Source organism: Trachemys scripta, chromosome 22 (assembly GCF_013100865.1).
Source record: "Trachemys scripta elegans isolate TJP31775 chromosome 22, CAS_Tse_1.0, whole genome shotgun sequence".
NCBI lineage: Eukaryota > Metazoa > Chordata > Testudines > Emydidae > Trachemys > Trachemys scripta.
This window is the reverse complement of record NC_048319.1, coordinates 10,989,949-11,008,759: the sequence shown is the minus strand read 5'-3', so window position 1 is coordinate 11,008,759 and position 18,811 is coordinate 10,989,949. Positions and strand designations below refer to the sequence as shown.

General features: G+C 57.8%; 1 protein-coding gene across 5 annotated transcripts in view; it reads left to right on the top strand.

Moving 5' to 3' along the window:
- Positions 1-18,572, top strand: part of CSNK1G2 (casein kinase 1 gamma 2) — an 89,976-nt gene extending 71,404 nt beyond the window's left edge. For 2 of the 5 annotated variants that reach the window (XM_034755179.1, XM_034755180.1), the window contains exons 5-14: positions 1,034-1,182; positions 2,555-2,789; positions 3,698-3,783; positions 10,062-10,146; positions 10,668-10,816; positions 11,278-11,361; positions 13,374-13,496; positions 14,166-14,273; positions 16,655-16,761; positions 17,753-18,572. In XM_034755179.1, the coding sequence (XP_034611070.1) occupies positions 1,034-1,182; positions 2,555-2,789; positions 3,698-3,783; positions 10,062-10,146; positions 10,668-10,816; positions 11,278-11,361; positions 13,374-13,496; positions 14,166-14,273; positions 16,655-16,761; positions 17,753-17,807 (1,181 nt within the window). In that variant the 3' untranslated portion in view covers positions 17,808-18,572. The remainder of the gene's footprint in view (positions 1-1,033; positions 1,183-2,554; positions 2,790-3,697; positions 3,784-10,061; positions 10,147-10,667; positions 10,817-11,277; positions 11,362-13,373; positions 13,497-14,165; positions 14,274-16,654; positions 16,762-17,752) is intronic. The other 3 variants (XM_034755181.1, XM_034755182.1, XM_034755183.1) reach the window with 3 other exon arrangements.
- The last annotated feature ends 239 nt before the right edge of the window (positions 18,573-18,811 follow it).

The following is an 18,811-nucleotide window of genomic DNA, read 5'->3' as shown; positions in this document are numbered from 1 at the left end:
GGGGGGGCAGGGCTGGAATAGCAGGGGGGTTGCGGGTCGGGAGTGAGGAGCATCGCAGAGCTGTCGGGGGGAGCTCAGGGCTGGAATAGCAGGGGGGCTGCGGGTCAGGAGTGAGGGGCATTGCAGAGCTGGGGGGGCAGGGCTGGAATAGCAGGGGGGCTGCGGGTCGGGAGTGAGGGGCATCGCAGAGCTGTCAGGGGGAGCTCAGGGCTGGAATAGCAGGGGGGCTGCGGGTCAGGAGTGAGGGGCATCGCAGAGCTGGGGGGACAGGGCTGGAATAGCAGGGGGGTTGCGGGTTGGAAGTGAAGGGCATCGCAGAGCTGTCGGGGGGGAGCTCAGGGGGGCTGCGGGTGGGGAGTGAGGGGCATTGCAGAGTGGGGGGGGCAGGGCTGGAATAACAGGGGGGCTGCGGGTTGGGAGTGAGGGACATTGTCGTTATGCACAGGGTGCATTGCTCAATGCCTGGCTGCCATCTTTCTGGTTCCACCTTGTCAGCTGTTTTTCACAGAAACCAGCTTTCCCCCGACCCCTTGGAGCAGAGGGGCAAGTCCTGTTAACACAGCTTGTAAAAATGGCATGAGGGCCCCTAGTGAGTGCCAGGGGTGCCAACATCCATCCCGGCCCAGGTCTCGCCCCCAGCTGAGCTCAGCCCCTTCCTTCCGCCCCGAACAGGGGCAGCTTGTGCCTCTCCGGCAGGGTGAGAGCATGCGGAGAACCCAGCCCTGCTCGGGAATAATGCAGCAGAGTAGTTGTGGGGGTGCAAGGAGGGGCAGACTCCCCGTTGCTAACAATTCCCAATTAATGTTCTGCCCGGGGAGGGGAGGAGGTGTTCGTTGCCTCATAACCCCCGGCATTGGCTGCTATTCCAGCACTAGCCGCACCTCCCTGGTACCGGGGTTACCGCCCTGGGTTCTCCGGCCCCCTGCTTTTGGCCTTAGAGGCCCCCCTGGCCGGGGTGCTGCCGCTGGGAGGGAAGGGATTTTCCCGTCTCGGCTGCAGCTTGGCGCTGACTCCCCCACACTCGCTCTTGCAGAAGGAATTCCTCAGGTTTATTACTTTGGGCCCTGTGGGAAGTACAATGCCATGGTGCTGGAGCTGCTGGGACCCAGCCTGGAAGACCTGTTTGACCTGTGCGATCGGACCTTCACGCTCAAAACCGTCCTGATGATAGCGATACAGTTGGTAAGCGCCCCGGGCTCCGCCTGTGCGTGCGAGCAGCTGGGAAGTATGGCATGCCCTGCCGTCGAATCCCCAGGGACCAGCCCCCCCAATCCCAAAAGAGATGCCCCAGGGGCCCAGCCAGAACATACTGTTGGGGTGGGGGGTGAAGAGGAAGAAGGAGGCAAAAGCACCCAATGTTTAACTCTTATTGGGGGTGCAGTCAGGGTTTGGCAGGCAGCTTCCTGGCAGGAGATCAGCAGGCTGCATGTTCCGCACCAAACCGAATGGCCCTGGAGGGAGTGGTGCGATGGGGGGATTCAGGGGGATCCGAGAGCAGGCAGGAAGTCTTAGGAGATGTGTGGGCTGACGGGAAACTCCTGCTGGGGAGCCCCCTCTCAGGAAGTCTTCCCTCTTTGGATGGCCGTGTTGAATTGGAGACTGGGTAGATCACTGCACCATGACTCGGGAGGCCTGGGTTTTATTCCTGGCTCTGCCGCTGGCCTGTTGGGTGTCCGTGGGCAAGTCATGTCTCTCCGTGCCTCAGTTTCCCCATCTGCAAACCAGAGATAGTGGTGCTTTATTTCTCTGTGAACCGGAGGTAGCTTCATGTTGCTCAAAACTCCCAGGTGTTGGCAGGAGTCAGCAGCAAATCCAGGCTCAGAACGCATGTGGCTGACAGACCCTGTCTGGCCTGCCCTTTGTCGGGAGGGCGCTACCGCCCACAGAGACGCCGCCGCCCAGCCTGCACTGCTCCATGGAGACAGCCTCCCGCTCAGGATGGAGCACGGCGTGCTGGGAACCATAGTCCTGGCAGGCTGCAGCTGGTTCTGGTTTAGGAGCACTGGGTGCGGCATGTGGCCTTCTGGTGACCTACCAGCTCGGCCCTGGGATCGCTGGAGGTTTTTCCTGGGATCTATAAAGCTCCACCCCTAAAAACAATCCCCTGCTTGGGCTTTAAAATGTAATAAGGCCAAGCTCTTGTGTAGCACCTTTCCTGGCTAGGTCCCAAAGCGCTTCACAGTGTGTATGTTTATCCTCCTGGCCCTGGCAGGGCAGGGCTGTTAGTGGAGAACCCAGGCACACAGACGCTCGTCCAAGGTCACTTGGGAAGGCTGTGGAAGAGCAGGGAATTGGATTCCAGGCCCCACAGGCTTAGGCTAGTGCCCTGACTGTCCTTCCTCTCCTGGAGCTGGGTGGGCGGGTGGGGATCCAACGGGCCTGGCTCTGAGAGCCCAAGCAGAGTGGCTGCTGGCTTTAGCAGAGTTACCTCGATTTGAGATGGGGCGAGAACAGAACGGGGCCCAGGAGTCCGGAGTGAAAGGTTGAGCATTGTCCATGCCAGCAGAGCAAGCCCGCCTGTGGCCTCCCGCTGATGCCAGCCCCTCCCCCCCAGATCACGCGGATGGAGTACGTTCACACCAAAAGCCTGATCTACAGAGACGTCAAGCCGGAGAACTTCCTGGTGGGGCGGCCGGGCAGCAAGCGTCAGCACACCATCCACATCATTGACTTTGGCCTGGCCAAGGAGTACATTGACCCAGAGACCAAAAAACACATCCCCTACCGAGAGCACAAGAGCCTGACGGGGACGGCGCGATACATGAGCATCAACACGCACCTCGGGAAAGGTACCGTGCCCGGCCCTCGCTGGCACTGCCCGAGGGAGAGGGAGACGGGGGGTAGATAAGCCAGTGGGTCCTGCACTGCCCCAGGCCCGTGTTTCCCTGGCTCTGTGCTGATAGGCAACTGGAGGTGAGGCAGGTCTGTGGGGGAAACCTGTCCTGCTCCACTAGGGTCTCGTCTTGACCGGCGTCTGCCCCAGGAATGTTCTTGTCCCCCATATTGCTCTGGGTAAAGGGCACCTGCGAGAGAGATGCCTGCAGCTAGGGGGGCGTTGGTTTCTGACAGCGAGGTGTCATGGGCTGGGGGTAGCTAGGTCTGCAGCCGAGTGCGCTTGGAGCACGATGCTAGGGAGCACTAGCGCCCGACCACCAGTGAGCTAATCCACTGCCGGCTGCTGGGCCCTGCCGCAGCGGAGATCAGCACTGCCGTGGGCAGGACAGGGGGTGTCTCTGTGCAAGTCCACGTGGTGTGTCAGCCTCCTCGGGGCCAGGGCAGGAGAGCCCATGAGACGCTCAGCCTGCTATCGCTCACTTCATTCACCCTGATGAAACCCAGCCGCTAATGCCATGCACCCCAGTCCGGCTGCCTCTAGCGCCTTTCTCCTGGTCCTGGTGGAGCGAGCTCCCCAGAGCCTGGTCTCATTCTGTACCAGCCCTTGGCCCCCCTGGGAGCCCAGATGCAGTGATACTAAGGGGTTATGTTGGTGCTCGAAAGGCCCTTTGTTCAACTTTGCTTCGTCTGAGCAGCTCAGCAAGTCTGGGCTCGCTCCCTCTCGTGAGCTGCCCTGGGATTCTTGCACTGATGGAGCTGCCATAGGGTGCGAAGGGGTGGTGGTGCTGGGGACAGGGTGCGGGGCAGCTCTGCCCTCCGAGGAATCTGCACGTGGCACTTACCGTTTCTCTCTCCTGCCCAGAGCAAAGCCGCAGGGATGACCTGGAAGCGCTAGGGCACATGTTCATGTACTTCCTGCGGGGCAGCCTCCCTTGGCAAGGACTCAAGGTAAGTGCCAGCCGGCTGCCATCCTCGCTGTGTGCTGGGGTGCTGAGAGAGCACAAGGGCCTGAGTGTGTGTCTCACGCGGCTGGCAGGGGGGCGCGGAGCAGCCGCAGAGACCAGGCTGGGCAGGATCCCGCCCTGAGCTTGTGGGCAGAGTAAAGTTAACACGGGCGCTGACAGCATCAACACACGCTCGTATGAGTGCTCTGGTTCGAGCCCGGGTGGCTGGCTGGCTGGCTGGGCACTGTAGGATGGACTTAAATGAGGAAAATGTGACTAATTGTCAATTCTTCTTCAAGTGATTGTTCACGTCCATTCCAATTAGGTGCGCGCGCGTTGCGTGCACGGGACGTCGGAAACTTTTCCCTTAGCAGCTTCCGTCAGGATGGCAGGGGAGCCCCCTGGAGTGGCGCCCTTATGGCGGTGTATATATTACCCTGCCGGCCCGACTCCCCTCGGTTCCTTCTTACCGTCCGTGGCGGCGTTGGAACGTTCTCTCTCTCGCTTGCGAGTGATCCCTTAGCCTTCAAGTCTTCTAGTTAGTTGTTCTTAGATAGTTATCCATTAGCTAAATACCATCGTATTCAGGTGTCTGGAAGCTAGTTCCAGCACCAGCCTTGGACTACCAGGGCATGCCGCAAACCAAGGGTTTCAAAGCTCGCAGGAAGTTTGTGCCTAACAGCGACCCCCACGACTCCTGTCTCCGGAGTCTGGGAGAGTCCCATCAGGCCGAGCATTGCAAAATCTGCAAGGCCTTCAAGCCGCGCACTAAGAAAGAAAGAGACTTTCGCCTTAAGCAGTTGCTCATGGAGGCCGTGTTACAACCACCGGCCCCCGACTGACCGGCCCCGGCCCCGGCTTCTTCGGTGCAAAGTGCCCCGGCATCTGTGCGTGACCCGGCACCGCCCAGGCACTGTAAATCGCCGGCACCAAGACGGGACGACTAACCTCTCTGGCACCGACTAAGCATCACAAGAAAGGGGAAAGAGGGCGCTCCCCCCAAAGAGCTACTAAGCCGCTCAAAAAAGCTCCCGGCACGCAAAGACAGATTGCGGGCCCAAGCCAAGAACTGGCACCATCGACTCCGGCGCCACAGTACCCAGCGGATTCAGTGCTGACGAATGTCTGGAGGAGGGTCCTCAAACACCCCTCCATGCCCGACACTTTCGAGGCAGCGAAAGACCTCATTGAGTTGTCAGCGCCAAACCCCCTCCCATGCAGGGAGAAGCCTCTGGCACCACCCAAAAGGGTGCTGTCCAGAGGGAAGCCGGCAATGGTGTCGCTTGAGGTCACTGTCTCGACACCGCTCCCGTTCGAGCTCGGCATCCTGCTATTCTCTGGCACTCATGACCCAGCGTGAGGTTATGGCACCGGAGGCGAACCTGCCAGCAGCGCCCACGGTGACTGCACGCTGGTCCATGACGCCATCGGTCGCCCGGCACTGGCGTACGGCGTCGACAACCTCACCAGCACCGAGTGCAAGACACCGGTTCCCGTCCCCAGACTCCCGGTACTGTTCGTGGTCCTGGCCAGCCAGGCACCGCTCCCCAGCACCCTGCGGCCACTCAACGTTCGGCACTGCCCTGGTCCGCTCTGTCGGCATCCTCCGGCTCTGAGGCCATCTCCGGTCCCTCAGGCAGGAGCCGTATCGCAGGCGGGGCAGAAATAACAGGCATAGAGAGAACAATGTGCCTAACCAAGGCCAGAATAAACCCCAGCCTGGAAACAAGCAAGGGTTTTGAAGGCACGACCATGGACAGTGTACCAACCCAGTTCACGGATCCATCCCCACGGTTTTTAAATCGGCTATCCCACTTATACCATGCATGGTCCCATAGAACATTGGACCGCTGGGTCCTACTCATGGTACAGGTGGGATACTCTCTCCAGTTCTCCTCCTTCCCTCCCTCCCACCCACCCACCTTCCCGCCCCTCTTCAGGGACCCCTCTCACGAGCAACTCTTCATGCAGGAGGTTCGTTCGCTCCTCAAGATAGGTGCAGTGGAGGAGGTTCCACAGGAGCTAAGGGGAAAGGGGTTTTACTCCCGTTACTTTCTAATCCCCAAGGCAAAGTGGGGTCTTCGACCCATTTTAGACTTTCGCGGAATCAACACATTTATGGTCAAACTCCGGTTCCGCATGGTCTCCCTAAGCACTATCATTCCATCTTTGAATCCGGGGGATTGGTACGCTGCCCTCGACATGAAAGATGCGTACTTCCATATTGCCATTCATCCGGCGCACCGACGCTTTCTCCGGTTTGTCGTAAACCAATATCACTCCCAGATCACGGTTCTCCCAATCGGCCTGTCCACAGCCCCCCGAGTGTTCACAAAATTCATGGCAGTGGTGGCAGCCTTTCTGCGGAAAAGGCAAGTCCGAGTGTACCCCTACCTCGATGACTGGCTACTCACACGTCGTTCCACGGACGAGGTCCAGTCCCACGTGACGATGGTCATGGACACGTTTCATAGACTGGGGCTGCTCCTCAATGTACCCAAATCTTCTCTCTCATCTACCCAAAGGATCGAGTTCATAGGGGCAGTCCTGGACTTGGTACTGGCTAAAGCGAGCCTTCCAGAGCCCAGGTTCCAGGCCATAGAGCAGATTGTCAAATCATTGCTTCAGTATCCCACCATGACAGTCAGGTGTTGCCTGCAGCTAATAGGGCATATGGCAGCATGCAGTACATGGTCAAGCATGCCCGACTGAGACTCAGACCCATGCAAGCGTGGCTCGCACTGTCTTACCGTCTGTACAGAGACCCCCTTGGATCTTGTGGTGATGGTCCCTGGACAGGATCTAGAATCCCTGTGCTGGTGGCTGAACCGACCAGTGGTCTGGGCAGGGGTCCCCTTCGCCAAGCCCCAACCTTCTCTGACGTTAGTAACAGACGCGTCAGATCTGGGCTGGGGCTCACACTTAGGGGATCTGAGGACACAAGGCTTGTGGTTGAGGGACGAGAGACCTCTCCATATCAACCAGAAGGAGCTCAGAGCAGTTCATCTGGCCTGCCAAACCTTTCACGCCACTTTGCAAGGTCACAGTGTGACAGTCCTGACAGACGACAACACCGCCATGTGCTATGTAAACAAACAAGGCGGAGCCCGCTCCTCACCTCTCTGCCGCGAGGCTCTTCTTCTCTGGGACTTCTGTATAGCCCGATCCATTCAGCTCGAAGCATCCTACCTTCCAGGAGTACGGAACGAGCTGGCGGATCGCCTCAGCAGGTCATACCACATGCACGAGTGGTCAATCAGATCGGCCATCATACAGTCGGTCTTCCAAAAGTGGGGTTATCCCCACGTAGACCTCTTCGCCACCAAGAGCAACAGACAGTGCCCTCAGTTCTGCTCATTCCAAAACCACAGTCTGGGCGCCATTGCCGATGCATTCTTAATACCATGGGGCGAGGGTCTGAAGTATGTCTTCCCTCCTATCCCGCTTGTCCACCGGATCCTCCTCAGAATTCGCAGAGAGAAGGCGACGGTAATCATGATCGCCCCATCTTGCCCCCGACAGCATTGGTACTTAACCCTCCTAGAGCTGTCCGTAGACGCCCCGATTGCCCTGACCCTCTACCCGGATCTGATTACGCAGGACCACGAGAGCCTCCTTCCCCCGAACCTGTAATCTCTACATCTCATGGCGTGGAAACTCCATGGCTAAATCCCATGGAGAGCTAGTGCTCTGTCGGTGAGACAAATTCTCCTCGGCATTAGGAAACTTTCCACTAGGACTACTTACCTGGCAAAATGGAAAAGGTTTTCCTGTTGGTGTGAACCCAAGCGCCTTCAACCGCTCCAGGTTCCTATCCCAGTTATTTTAGACTACCTCCTACACCTTAAGCATCAGGGGCTATCCCTTTCCTCCATCAGAGTACACCTGGTGGCCATTTCAGCTTTCCATCCAGGGGAGTCTGGGTCCTTGGTGTTTTCTAATCCCATCATGGGGCAATTCCTCAAAGGGCTGGAGAGGGTGTTCCTGTATTCTCATCCGCCAGTCCCAACCTGGAACCTGAACCTGGTCCTCTCCAAACTCATGAGCCCACCATTTGAGCCCCTGGCCATCTGTTCCCTCCTCTACCTTTCTTGGAATGTGGCGTTCCTGGTAACCATTACATCGGCAAGGAGGGTGTCCGAGCTGAGAGCCCTCACCTCCGAACCACCTTACACGGTGTTTCATAAGGACAAGGCGCAGCTTAGACCACACCCTAAATTTCTCCCCAAGGTGGTCTCCCAATTCCACAAGGGTCAGGACATTTGTTTACCAGTGTTCTTTCCAAAACCCCACACGAGTCTGAGACACCACAGCCTACACACGCTGGATGTCCGGAGAGCCTTGGCGTTCTACATAGAGTGCGTGAAACCTTTCCACAAGTTGACCCAATTGTTCGTCACCATAGCTGACAGAATGAAGGGCCTTCCTGTTTCTGTGCAACATATATCGTCCTGGATCACAGACTGCATTCGCACGTGCTATGAGCGAAGGTCCCAGCCCCAGCGATTACGGCCCATTCAACCCAGAGCACAGGCATCGTCGACAGCCTTTCTGACTCAGGTCCCTATCCAGGAGATCTGTAAAGCAGCCACCTGGTCTTCAGTGCACATGTTTACAGCCCACTATGCTGTTAACCAACAGGCCAGAGATGATGCACCGGTCGGCAGAGCTGTTCTTCAATCAGTCCTTCCATGACTCCTACCCTCCTGCAATGGTCAGCTTGGAAGTCACCTCATTGGAATGGACGTGAACAATCACTCGAAGAAAAGATAGTTACTTGCCTCTTGTAACTGTTGTTCTTCGAGATGTGGTGTTCGTGTCCATTACAATACCCACCCACCCACCCACCCCCTTCCCCTCTGTCGGAGTCAACAGCAAGAAGGAACCAAAGGGGGGTCGGGCCGGCAGGGTAATCTATACACTGCCATGAGGGTGCCACTCCAGGGGGCTCCCCTGCCGTCCCGACGGGAGCTGCTAAGGGAAAAGTTTCCGACGTCCGTGCACACGGCGCGCGCACACCTAATTGGAATGGACGTGAACAACAGTTACGAGAGGTAAATAGCCGTCTTTTTCTCCTACCCTCAGAAATGGGCCCAGACCAAAAAAAGCTCTTGATAGAACTGTCCGGAGAGGGGCCATCTACACCTCTCCCCCGGGTGGGCTCCCCTCACTGACAGCTGGGCCCTGATCCTGCCAACGCTTTCACACACGAGCGATGTCAGTGGAGCCAGCGGGCTCCTCACGCGGGTGTTTGCAGGATCGGAACCCGAGGGTTTCCCAGACTCGGTCCATCCGTCAGTCACCAAGCAGCTTAGTGCTGAGTTCACTCAGCCGGTACCAGCCCCAGCTCCCGGGCTCCTTCAATCTGCAATAAATCATCATTCGTATTTTAAATTTCCTTCCGTGTGGAAATTCCTGCTGGAGGCGTGGGGGGCTCCTGGGAGGGAACGTGGCGTGGGGGAGGCTCCGATGTGCTTGGCATTGGCCAGCGTCCTAACGAAGTCCAAGTCCTTAGGGCAGCTATTCTGCCAGGGGCGGGACGGAGGCTGAGACACGCTGGCCGAGGGGTGGGGGTTTCCTTCACTGTCGCTGTTTCTCTGTGGCCTTGGACCAGCCCCTTGTTCTCTCTGTCCCCGCTTTCCCTGGGTGCCAGGTGGCTGCTGTAGTATTGTCCTGCCCGCAGCGGGGAGCAGAGGCTGTGCTGTGCCGATAGCTCCCGGAGAGGCGGCTGTATCGCTGCACGGGTTGTTATGGGCGTTTAGTTAACATTTCTCTGACGAATCCCGCCCTGGCCACTGTCAGACTGTTTGGAAACCAAACCCCCCTGGTAGCCCAAGAGGCCCTGGTAACAAGCCAATCGTCGCTGTTCCCCTCCTCACTCTCACACCTATGCTGTGCCCAGCGAGGTCTGCACAGCTGTGTCTCTGGGAGCTCGGCTGTGTCAATCCCTGATTGCCGCCAGCCAGGCTCTCCCTCCTCGTGCCATATGGTAGTCAGGAGAGTGGAATGTGCACCCTCTCTCTGCTGGTCTCCCTGCCGCTCTGGGCATGGCTATCCTGCTGCCCAGTCTCCCTGCTCCTCCTGAAACCCACGATGGCCCAGCGGGATAGCTGGGATGGTACTAGAGTTGCCAGGATGGGAGGGAGGGGGAGGGGGAGCCCAAGGTCAGCTCCTAAACCCTGGCTTAGGGCTTTGGCCAGTGTGCTCCTGCCAGCCATCCGGGCGTGCCTGGCGCTTGTCCACGGTGCCCTGCCGAGCTCTCACCCGTGCTCCCCGTTCCAGGCTGACACGCTGAAGGAGCGGTATCAGAAGATCGGAGACACCAAAAGAGCCACCCCCGTCGAAGTCCTGTGTGAAAACTTCCCAGGTAAGGGCGCTGCTCGAGCCGGGAGGGGCCCGCGCTCGCGCCCGCATTCAGTAGACCTGACAGCCAGAATCTGGAAGGGGAAACTGAGGCACAGAGGGAGACATGACTTGCCCAAGGACACCCAGCAGGTCAGTGGCAGAGCTGGGATTAGCACCCAGGTCTCCTGAATCCCAGTCTGGTGCACTATCTACTAACCTACACTGCCACCTATGGGTTACTGCACAGCTCGGTCCCCTGCAGCACCATTCACTGCAGCCTCGCCCCCTCCTGCCCCACCTCCTATAGCTGGGCTTGCTGGACTTCTCCCCCTGCCTCTGTCTGCAGTGGACCGGGGGGCTGGAGCGGGGTAGGATCTCTCCCCGTGGCTGTTCCCTACAGCCACCTCCCTTCGGTCTGAGACCCACAGAGGCTGGAGGGTATTTCCCTGCTGCCCCCGTTCCCCTCGCTGTGGTGCCTTCCCGGTGCTGGGTGCTCCCTGGCCATGGCTCGCACGCCGCACTGAGTCCGCTGTGCCTCTGCAGAGGAGATGGCGACCTACCTGCGCTACGTGCGGCGGCTGGATTTCTTCGAGAAGCCGGATTACGACTACCTGCGCAAGCTCTTCACGGACCTGTTCGACCGGAGTGGCTACGTCTTCGACTACGAGTACGACTGGGCCGGGAAGCCGCTAGTAAGTGCCGCTGAACGGAGGGGTGGGGGCGCCCCTGTGGGGAGGGGCTGGATGGCTGCCTCTGGCTCGAAGTACACGGGAGCAGCAGGCAGAGCTTGGCTGTGTGAGATTACAGCTGCTTAGTTCCCCTCTGGCTTCTGAGAGGTTTGCTCCCCCCATCCTCCCGTTGGTCCCTTTCCACGGTTCAGTGCCTTGTCTGCCCCCACCCAGAACACACACGTCGGCTCAGCCACTCGGACCCCAGGCTTCATTTTCATACTAGTGGGGCCGGCCCAAGCCAGCCCTATCCCAGCCCCCAGGAGTGAGATCTGTCCCTTCCTAACATAAGCCACAATCCCGCCCTCCCCCAGCTCCCGGGCCCTCTCCCCACCGGATGGTAGTGAAAGCCCAAGGTGCACACGGACTGCACGGAGATTACTGGGCCTTTCTTGATGATTTTCCTCCTGCTGTCTTGATTACAGCCAACTCCAATCGGCACAATCCACAGCGACGTCCAGGTGCAGCCTCCGAACAGAGACAAAGCACAGCCACACGCCAAACACCAGGTGAGCCGCCTGCCCGCCCCCAGCCATGCTGGCTGGGCCCAGTCCCAGCGACAGAGCAGCTTGGCCTTGGTGGGGCGGAGCGAACCCGTCTGAGCACAGGCAGAACCAACCGATTCATAGCGGAAGCTGTGGGGAGGAGGGGTCTAGACACCATTAGCCATTCCCGTGGGGCCTGGGAGGCTGAGTGCAGGCAGGCATCTCCTCTGGCCGATCAGCTGGCCGGTCCCTTTCTCTGTCGCCAGAAAGAAGGTGGCTGGTGTGGAGGTGCGGGGGAAATGGAAAGCCCTGAGGAGGGATGTGGCAGATTCCTCAGAGGTGGGGCATAGGCCCATGGGAAGTGCATGTCTGTAGGGTCTCTTGCTTCTGCACCCCTGTTCCAGCAGTGATTGCAGGGCGGGACCATTGAGGCTGGGTGGGAAAGGCTGGGCCAGTGCTCTCAGTGCACCATGGGGCTTGGACGGCAGGGTGGGACCATGTGCATCATGGAGCCTGGGCTGGGGATCAGTCAGGACTTCGTCCTTCTTGGGCTCAGACCTGACTGTAGAACCCAGCCCATGGGTGAGACCGGCTCACTGGTGATGGGCCTTCAGCTGTGGCTTCCAGGACAGGCTCCCATGACATCTCTGCCCCGGCACATGTCCAGGCCTTGGGGCGTCGGTGGAAAGGCCCTGCTGGTGAGTCCAGAGGCCCTGAGCTGGTCCTAGAACCCCGTGCGGTGGGCGAAGGGAATGGGCTGTGGCGGGATTGCTGGTGCTGCCTGCCACGCTGGAATCAGTTGGGCAGCCTGATTCTGTCGCCCCACCTGGGGGACCATGAAGGGGACCGTAGGGTGCTCAGCTGAGTAAACCAGCCCTTCTGAGGAGCTGGGCCAGCCTGCTGATTTGAGTCTCTCCATACTGCCCCGTGTGGAGAGCTGCAGGTGATGCGGTCTCCGCAGTCACCACTATGTGGAGAGCAACAGAGTGTCCTGTGGCACCTTTAAGACTAACAGATGCATCTGAAGAAGTGAGGTTCTTACCCACGAAAGCTTATGCTCCCAATACTTCTGTTAGTCTTAAAGGTGCCCCAGGACCCTCTGTTGCTTTTTACAGATTCAGACGAACACGGCTACCCCTCTGATACTTGACACTATGTGGAGGAGACTCAGCCTCTCTCTCTTGCTCGGGAGGGGCATAGAGACATGGGTGAAGACAGCTCAGGTCTGAGAGGCACTGCCGGGCTGACCTGGAATCCGTTTGGTGGAGCACAACTTTGTTGCCGGCAGGAGAACAGCACGTGGCAGCCTCGCCCTAGGGACCAGGAAGGCACTTTGCTGAGGTGGCTCTTCCCAGGGGCCAGTGAGGAATGGCCAGGTGGAGAGGGTGCCAGTGCTGGCTCTGCGGGGCGGGGGGAGGGAGAACTTTGCCTGGCTTAGCCTCTAGGAAAGCCGGGCAGAGTCCCAGGTAACTGGTCTCCTGCTGTGATGCTCCCAGAAGATGGGACAGCCAAGGGAAACCCATGGAGTGGGGAGGACATTAGAGTGACCGGACCGAGCTCCGAATAATCGGCGCTCTCTCTTGTGACTTGTTCTCTTGCCCGTGAGTGCCCTGACAAAGGGGGTTGATTCCAGGCGATGCTGCACGATCAGGACTTAGTTTAAAAACTGCTCGTCCCCAAGTACGTAGGGACCAGCGGGTTTCACACCCAGCCTTTGTCAAGGCTCAGCCTCCTCCGCCAGCAGCTGGAGAGAACTGGGTTCCCTTTGCCTTCACTTACCAAAGAAATCCTCTTGAAGCAGGGCTGGGACCTCCGGTCACCACGACCTTGGCCAAATGGAGCTGGGTTCGGCTTTTGGACCTGGTGCAGACATCAGAACCAGCTGGGTGCGGGCAGCACAGGCCGACCCAGCAGTCCCACTGCTTTTATGGAGAGGGAAAATTCTCCAGGACTCCTGATTCATCCCCTAGTCTCAGTTACCCATGGGATCTTCTCTCTCTCTTTCTCTCTCTCTCTCTCTGACGGGCCGTCAGCAGCGGTGGGAAGAAGGGAGACTGGTAACATCCCCAGTGGAAGGTTATCCGCAGTGCGGTAGCTATACCAGGCTCTTCACAGAACGAGAGGTCCAGTGCAATCCCAGAGGATCTGATACACAGGAGGTGCCAGTTCTTCGCTGTATCTCGATTCCTAGTGATCACCCAGTTTACTCCAAGCCCTGATCTTTCCTGCATCCTCCGGCTTTAAACACTGCAGGGATGGGAAGATAGACCCGTAGCTTTAATTTCTGTCAACCCTCATTCTGCAAAATCACATATCCGGCAGCATCGGTTCCCCCACCTCTGTTTAAAACACGGCTTGTCCCCTCCAAGAGGCACTGCTCCGCATGGCGAAACCGCTTCCGTCGCCAGCGTTTTCCAAAAGCCAGCAGCATGTCTCAGCATTGGCCAAAGCAAAGGGCAGCAGACCAAATGCCTGATCTGTCTGGACTAGTGCACCAGAGACCCCGTGAGATCTTTGTGTTATGGTGGGGGGGCGGGGGAGGGAGGTGTACGTGCACACATGTGCACAAGCGAAGGGGTGAGTAAAGCGTGAACCCAGACAGCAAACCCGCAGCCAGTCAAATGGCTCTGAGTCCCAGCCCATTCCAGTCTGCTAGGATTTCACTAGGGACCACACTGGTTTATTTGCCTTAACACGCTAGTGCTGCTCTGTTTATATTTTTGCTTTTGCATGTCTTATTTTCTTGACTCCTCTCCCCCACCGTTCCCACCCCCTCGTCTCCATCCTTCTTCTTCTTCTGTTTTGTTTCCTGTCCTGCCGGTCACTAGCAGTCGCCCGAGGGGAACGAGTTGGGTGATCCTCAGGCTAGTCAGCAGCCTGCCGAGGAACCTCTAGGAACTCACCTAGCGACCAGCAGGCTTGGGGGTTCTGTGCAGGTACATGCAGTGTGCTGCGTGGGAGTGGAGGGGGCATTTCCAAAGGGGGACGGGCCACCGGGGAAGGGGCCTGTCCCACAAAACTCCGGCTGCAGCAGCATCCTTTGGGCGCAATTTGTGCTTATCCCCAGGATCGGGGCTTTGCAGCCTTTTGTTTCTGTCCGTGGACGTGGAATCCCTGGCTTTGTCCCGTAAGCCCGTCCCTGGTTCTCCTTCCCTTTCTGGTGCTCGGGTACAACCCTCCGCTCCTCCGCATCCCCTCTTCCACTTCCAGCATCAGTCGAACTCGAAACCATGTCAGCTCTCAGATCTGCAGGCCATCCTTAATCCTGCCCCGTAGTCTTCCCGCTCTCTGTGACCCCAGCCCCTTGCCAACTGTCCTGGAGGTGTGTTGAAGCACATCTCTGCTAGGGTCAAGAATCCCCCTACCACAAACTGGGGCAACTCTGCTTTGTGTGTCTCATGGTGACAGGGAGAAATCCAGAGGCTTAGCTGGGCCCTGGACTGTGTGCTGGGTCTCTGTGGATTTCACCCTTGTTCCATGTAACTCTTCCCACAAACGTCCTAGTTCCTCACTAGTCCCTGGGCTTGTCTGTCTGTCCTCACTTGATTTGGTCCCCCGCCACGGGGCTCCTGGCGCAAAGCTCACCCAACTCTCCCGAGTCCTCTGTGTTCTCCCTGGCTCCTGCTCCCACCACCGGCCTTCGGGAGTGGGCAAGGGACACCCAGACCATCCCCCGCCGTTCTCGCCGCACAACTCTGCTTCCTGTGCTCTCTAGTCTCGGGGCTTGTCTTCACTGCAGTTAACTCGAGTTATAGCTCCAATGTGGGGGTGCTTTTAACACCAGTGGGCTGGCCCCCGGGGGGTGTGTGCAGGCTGCCACTCGAGCTGGTGCAACGTGGCGGCGGGGGGCACCACCCCATGGCTGCGGTGACAGTCGCTTTGTGCCGCTCTCCCTCCAGCAATGCTGACCCGACCGTACTACACTGCAGTGAAGGCACAGCCTGTGTCACTGCGGCTGGGCGTGAGCTTGCATGGTGCCGCTTCCCCCACTGCTGGGCGAGGCTGGTTCGGCCTGCCCAGGGAAGGGTTGGGGACAGCCAGAGTTCAAGTACTAGGCCTGGACATCAGCCAGGTGGCCTGGCCTTGCCTGGAGGGCCGTGTGAAGAGGCGGTGAGGGGATCAGCGTTGCTCAGCTGCTGCAATGCTGGCCTGGCCCCTCCTGTTGCCGTCCCCCAGGAGCACCGGCGGTGAAATCGGACGCGATCCCTATCCAGGGACGTTGGCTCCATTGGCGATGGTAGCAAGAACAGCAGCTGCTGGTTTCATTTCTGTAGCGGTGTGGTCACAGGACCTGCTGGCGTGCGAGGGGTTTGGCCCTGGTGTGTCGCTGCCATTGGTGGCGCTTCTCTGTTCCATCTGCTCCGGCGTTAGCTGCTGCACAGGGAAGAGCCAGCACTGAGGATAGTAACGAACGGCGCGTGAGCGAAGGATACAGAGTTAGGGAGAGTCAATCCACAGCACGTGGGTCCAAGGCAGGACAACGTGTCTGGGCCAGTGGAAGTTGGTGGGAATCCAGGGCATGTGAATAGCTAAAACCTCAGGGCAGCCCCAGGGGCTTTGCCTGCCCCGGCTTGTTTTTACTGCTAAGTAACAAAACAGGTGCTGGGAGCAGAACAGACTCCCCCACCTTTGTGCACTGCTGCTCCACTGGTCTAGTCGTTCTCTGGGATGCGAATGGCCATGGAGCGAAGCGCTGCCTGGCTTGCCATTGGCAGGCGGTTTCTGAGGCTCGCTGAGTTTTGATCTGATCGCACAGGAAGAGCCGGGTTTGAAAACTTGCTACAGAAATGAAATCTGGGCCCTTTCCAGGCGTGTTGTGTGGCAACCCCTGCCGAATAGCCTTCTGGAAAACCCTTCCTCTGCTGCGAGGAGACAGGAGGGCGGTACCCTCCGCAAGCGATGCGAGCTCGCCCAATGGCTGGGAGGCTCTAGCTAGTCTAGCGCCTATGGCACTCGTTGCCAACTTGCCCCGGGGCAGGTATGAGTCAGCAATGCTGCCATTCCAGGCAAAGCAGTCCCGGGTACTGGCATTTCCCTTCCCCGACCGCTGGTACCTGTAGGTCGCCTCCCAGGCCGGGTACTCGGAAGGAAACTTGGCTCTCTTACATTGTGGCAGTTTCTCTAAGGGGCTGCTGCTTCGATCTGCCCCCTGCGCTATAGAACGCGTCCTGTGGGGAAGGCAGGATCGGGCACTGTCGGTGTGTACCCGTTTCCCTACTCTGGGCAGGGATTCAGTGTCCGATGGAACAGGGCCAATGAACAGCCTCTGTATTGCTTGAACACATCCAGTCTCTGACTGTCCAACTTTTCCTCCCAGGTGATGAGTTCCACCAACGGAGAACTGAACACGGACGACCCAACCGCGGGACATTCGAATGCCCCGATCACGGCGCCCGCCGAGGTGGAGGTAGCGGATGATACAAAGTAAGGACCTGACTGTGCATTTGGTTTGCTTTATTTGTTTTGGGGGGGATTGGCAGCTGCTGCAGTGGTCGTGCTGGATGGGTCGTTGGGGTTTATTTGCTGCTGTCTTTGGCTGCAGCGCTGGTATCCTTCTCCCCTGTGTGGAGAATAGAGGGGACGGAGTTCTAATGACTCTACAGGGGATTCCGTTCCAAGGCTGTTCTCTCTAGCTCCCAGCCTGCTCTCCCGAATGTCACCACAGGTCTCCCAAGAGCCAGGACTTGTCTATTTTGGAACTGCAGGGGATGCTGTACTGAGGGTGCTGGCCAGAGACAGACCCTGGGGTTCATTCTAGGTCCTAGGAACGCAGCCTGTGCTGTCACACAGGTTCTCCCCTAAATCCCAGCCTGGACGCTGCAGCCACGGGCGGGATCGTTGGCTCATGCGCTGACCAGCATTCCATCTTCATCTGCCAGAGCACTTGTCAGTTTCCTAAGGGTGATGATCTCATTAGTGCCCCCTAACTCCTGTGAAACCTACCGTGCCCACCCCCAGCGTCTTGAGGTCTGGGCTTTTCGTTGACCAGGGAACAAAAGAGAGATGGGACCCAAACCCACTTCTTGCTGGTCTGGGGGGCTTGCCAGATGGGTTCAGACTCATGGTCCATCTCGTCCAATAGCCCCTTCTGATAGTGGCCGGCACCAGCTGTTTTGGAGGGAAGGTGTAAGAATCCCCCAGCAGCAGATGTGGGAGAATCTGCCCCCCACACAGGCCACCTCCTGGTCGCTAATAGAGATCGGCTTAAGCCCCGAGACAGGAGGTTCAAGAACACACCCTCCCCATCCCACCCCCAAAAAACCCATCTGTTATCATGAACTGCGATGATTCCAGATAGTCTCATTCCCCCTTGAAATGTCCAATCCCTTCTGGAATCGGGAGGAACCTGCGGTTGGCCTTCAAGAGGCCAAGTGCAGGTCTGGGGCCATGACAGCCTGTCTGCCTTTCTCCGCAGGTGCTGCTGTTTCTTCAAGAGGAGGAAGAGAAAAACCATCCAGCGCCACAAGTGATCTGCCAGGGACATCACGGATCAGTTTGTGCCGTATCGCCTCCAACTCTGGCTACGGATGGGTCTAGATTCCTGATCAGATCTGCAAGGCCTTCCTGCCCTCTGATTTTGATGGGGGTGGGGGAAGAGCCGTCATGACTTCACCGCCCCGCACCACGTGTGTGGATGGGGAGGGGGGGAGGGAAGTTCCCAAACTGCTTTACTTTTCCTCCACCACATCCACCCAGTGATCGTTTACTCAAACCAAGTCAGACTTTGCCGACGTTCCCACGCCCGTCTGTCGTGCAGTCCACAGAGAGCATTAAGCTATTTAAAAACAGAAACCAACCAACCAAACCCACAACGTGAATTTCTTTTGATTCTATTAACTAGTTTGAAAACGGGGATCAACTCTACAGACTCGAAAAACGTTGCTGGCGTAGAAGAAGCCGAAGATAATTTCAAGAGCGGTGGGCTATGGAGAATTTTTTTTTCCCTGTCGCTTCTTTATCTCCGAAGTTAATTTAAGTCTCCGTGCAGAGTGCTGAGTTGTCAGTCTTTGACCTTCCTCTTTTTAGTGTTACGAAATTCTGCTTTTCTTTTAAAGATTGTGTTTTCCCTGTGAGCTCCCCCTCCCCCATTTGGTTAAAATTCTTTCCTTGTGGGGGCGATCAGTCGCTATGTTAGCCGAGTCTCTGGTACGGTGACGCGTGGAGGAGGGACTCGTCGACACTTTCGTTTTACGATGCACTTTTGCTAGCAATACAAGCGATGTTTGGTCTTGAAATTAACAGTTAATTACTAAACTGGGGAAAGCAGGTGGGGGGGGGGAGGGGAGGGGAGCTGAATTTAGGGTCTCAGGAATGGTTGGGAGCTTATCGGAACCCTGAAGCCACGCCCTTGGCCATTTGAAATGGGCAACCTACCTTGGGGGCACCTGGCCAAGACCAAAGGGAAACTTGATGTTGAAGAGGAAGGTAGAAAAAGGATGTCTTAATGGTCCCTGCAATGAGCCTTTTTTTGTTT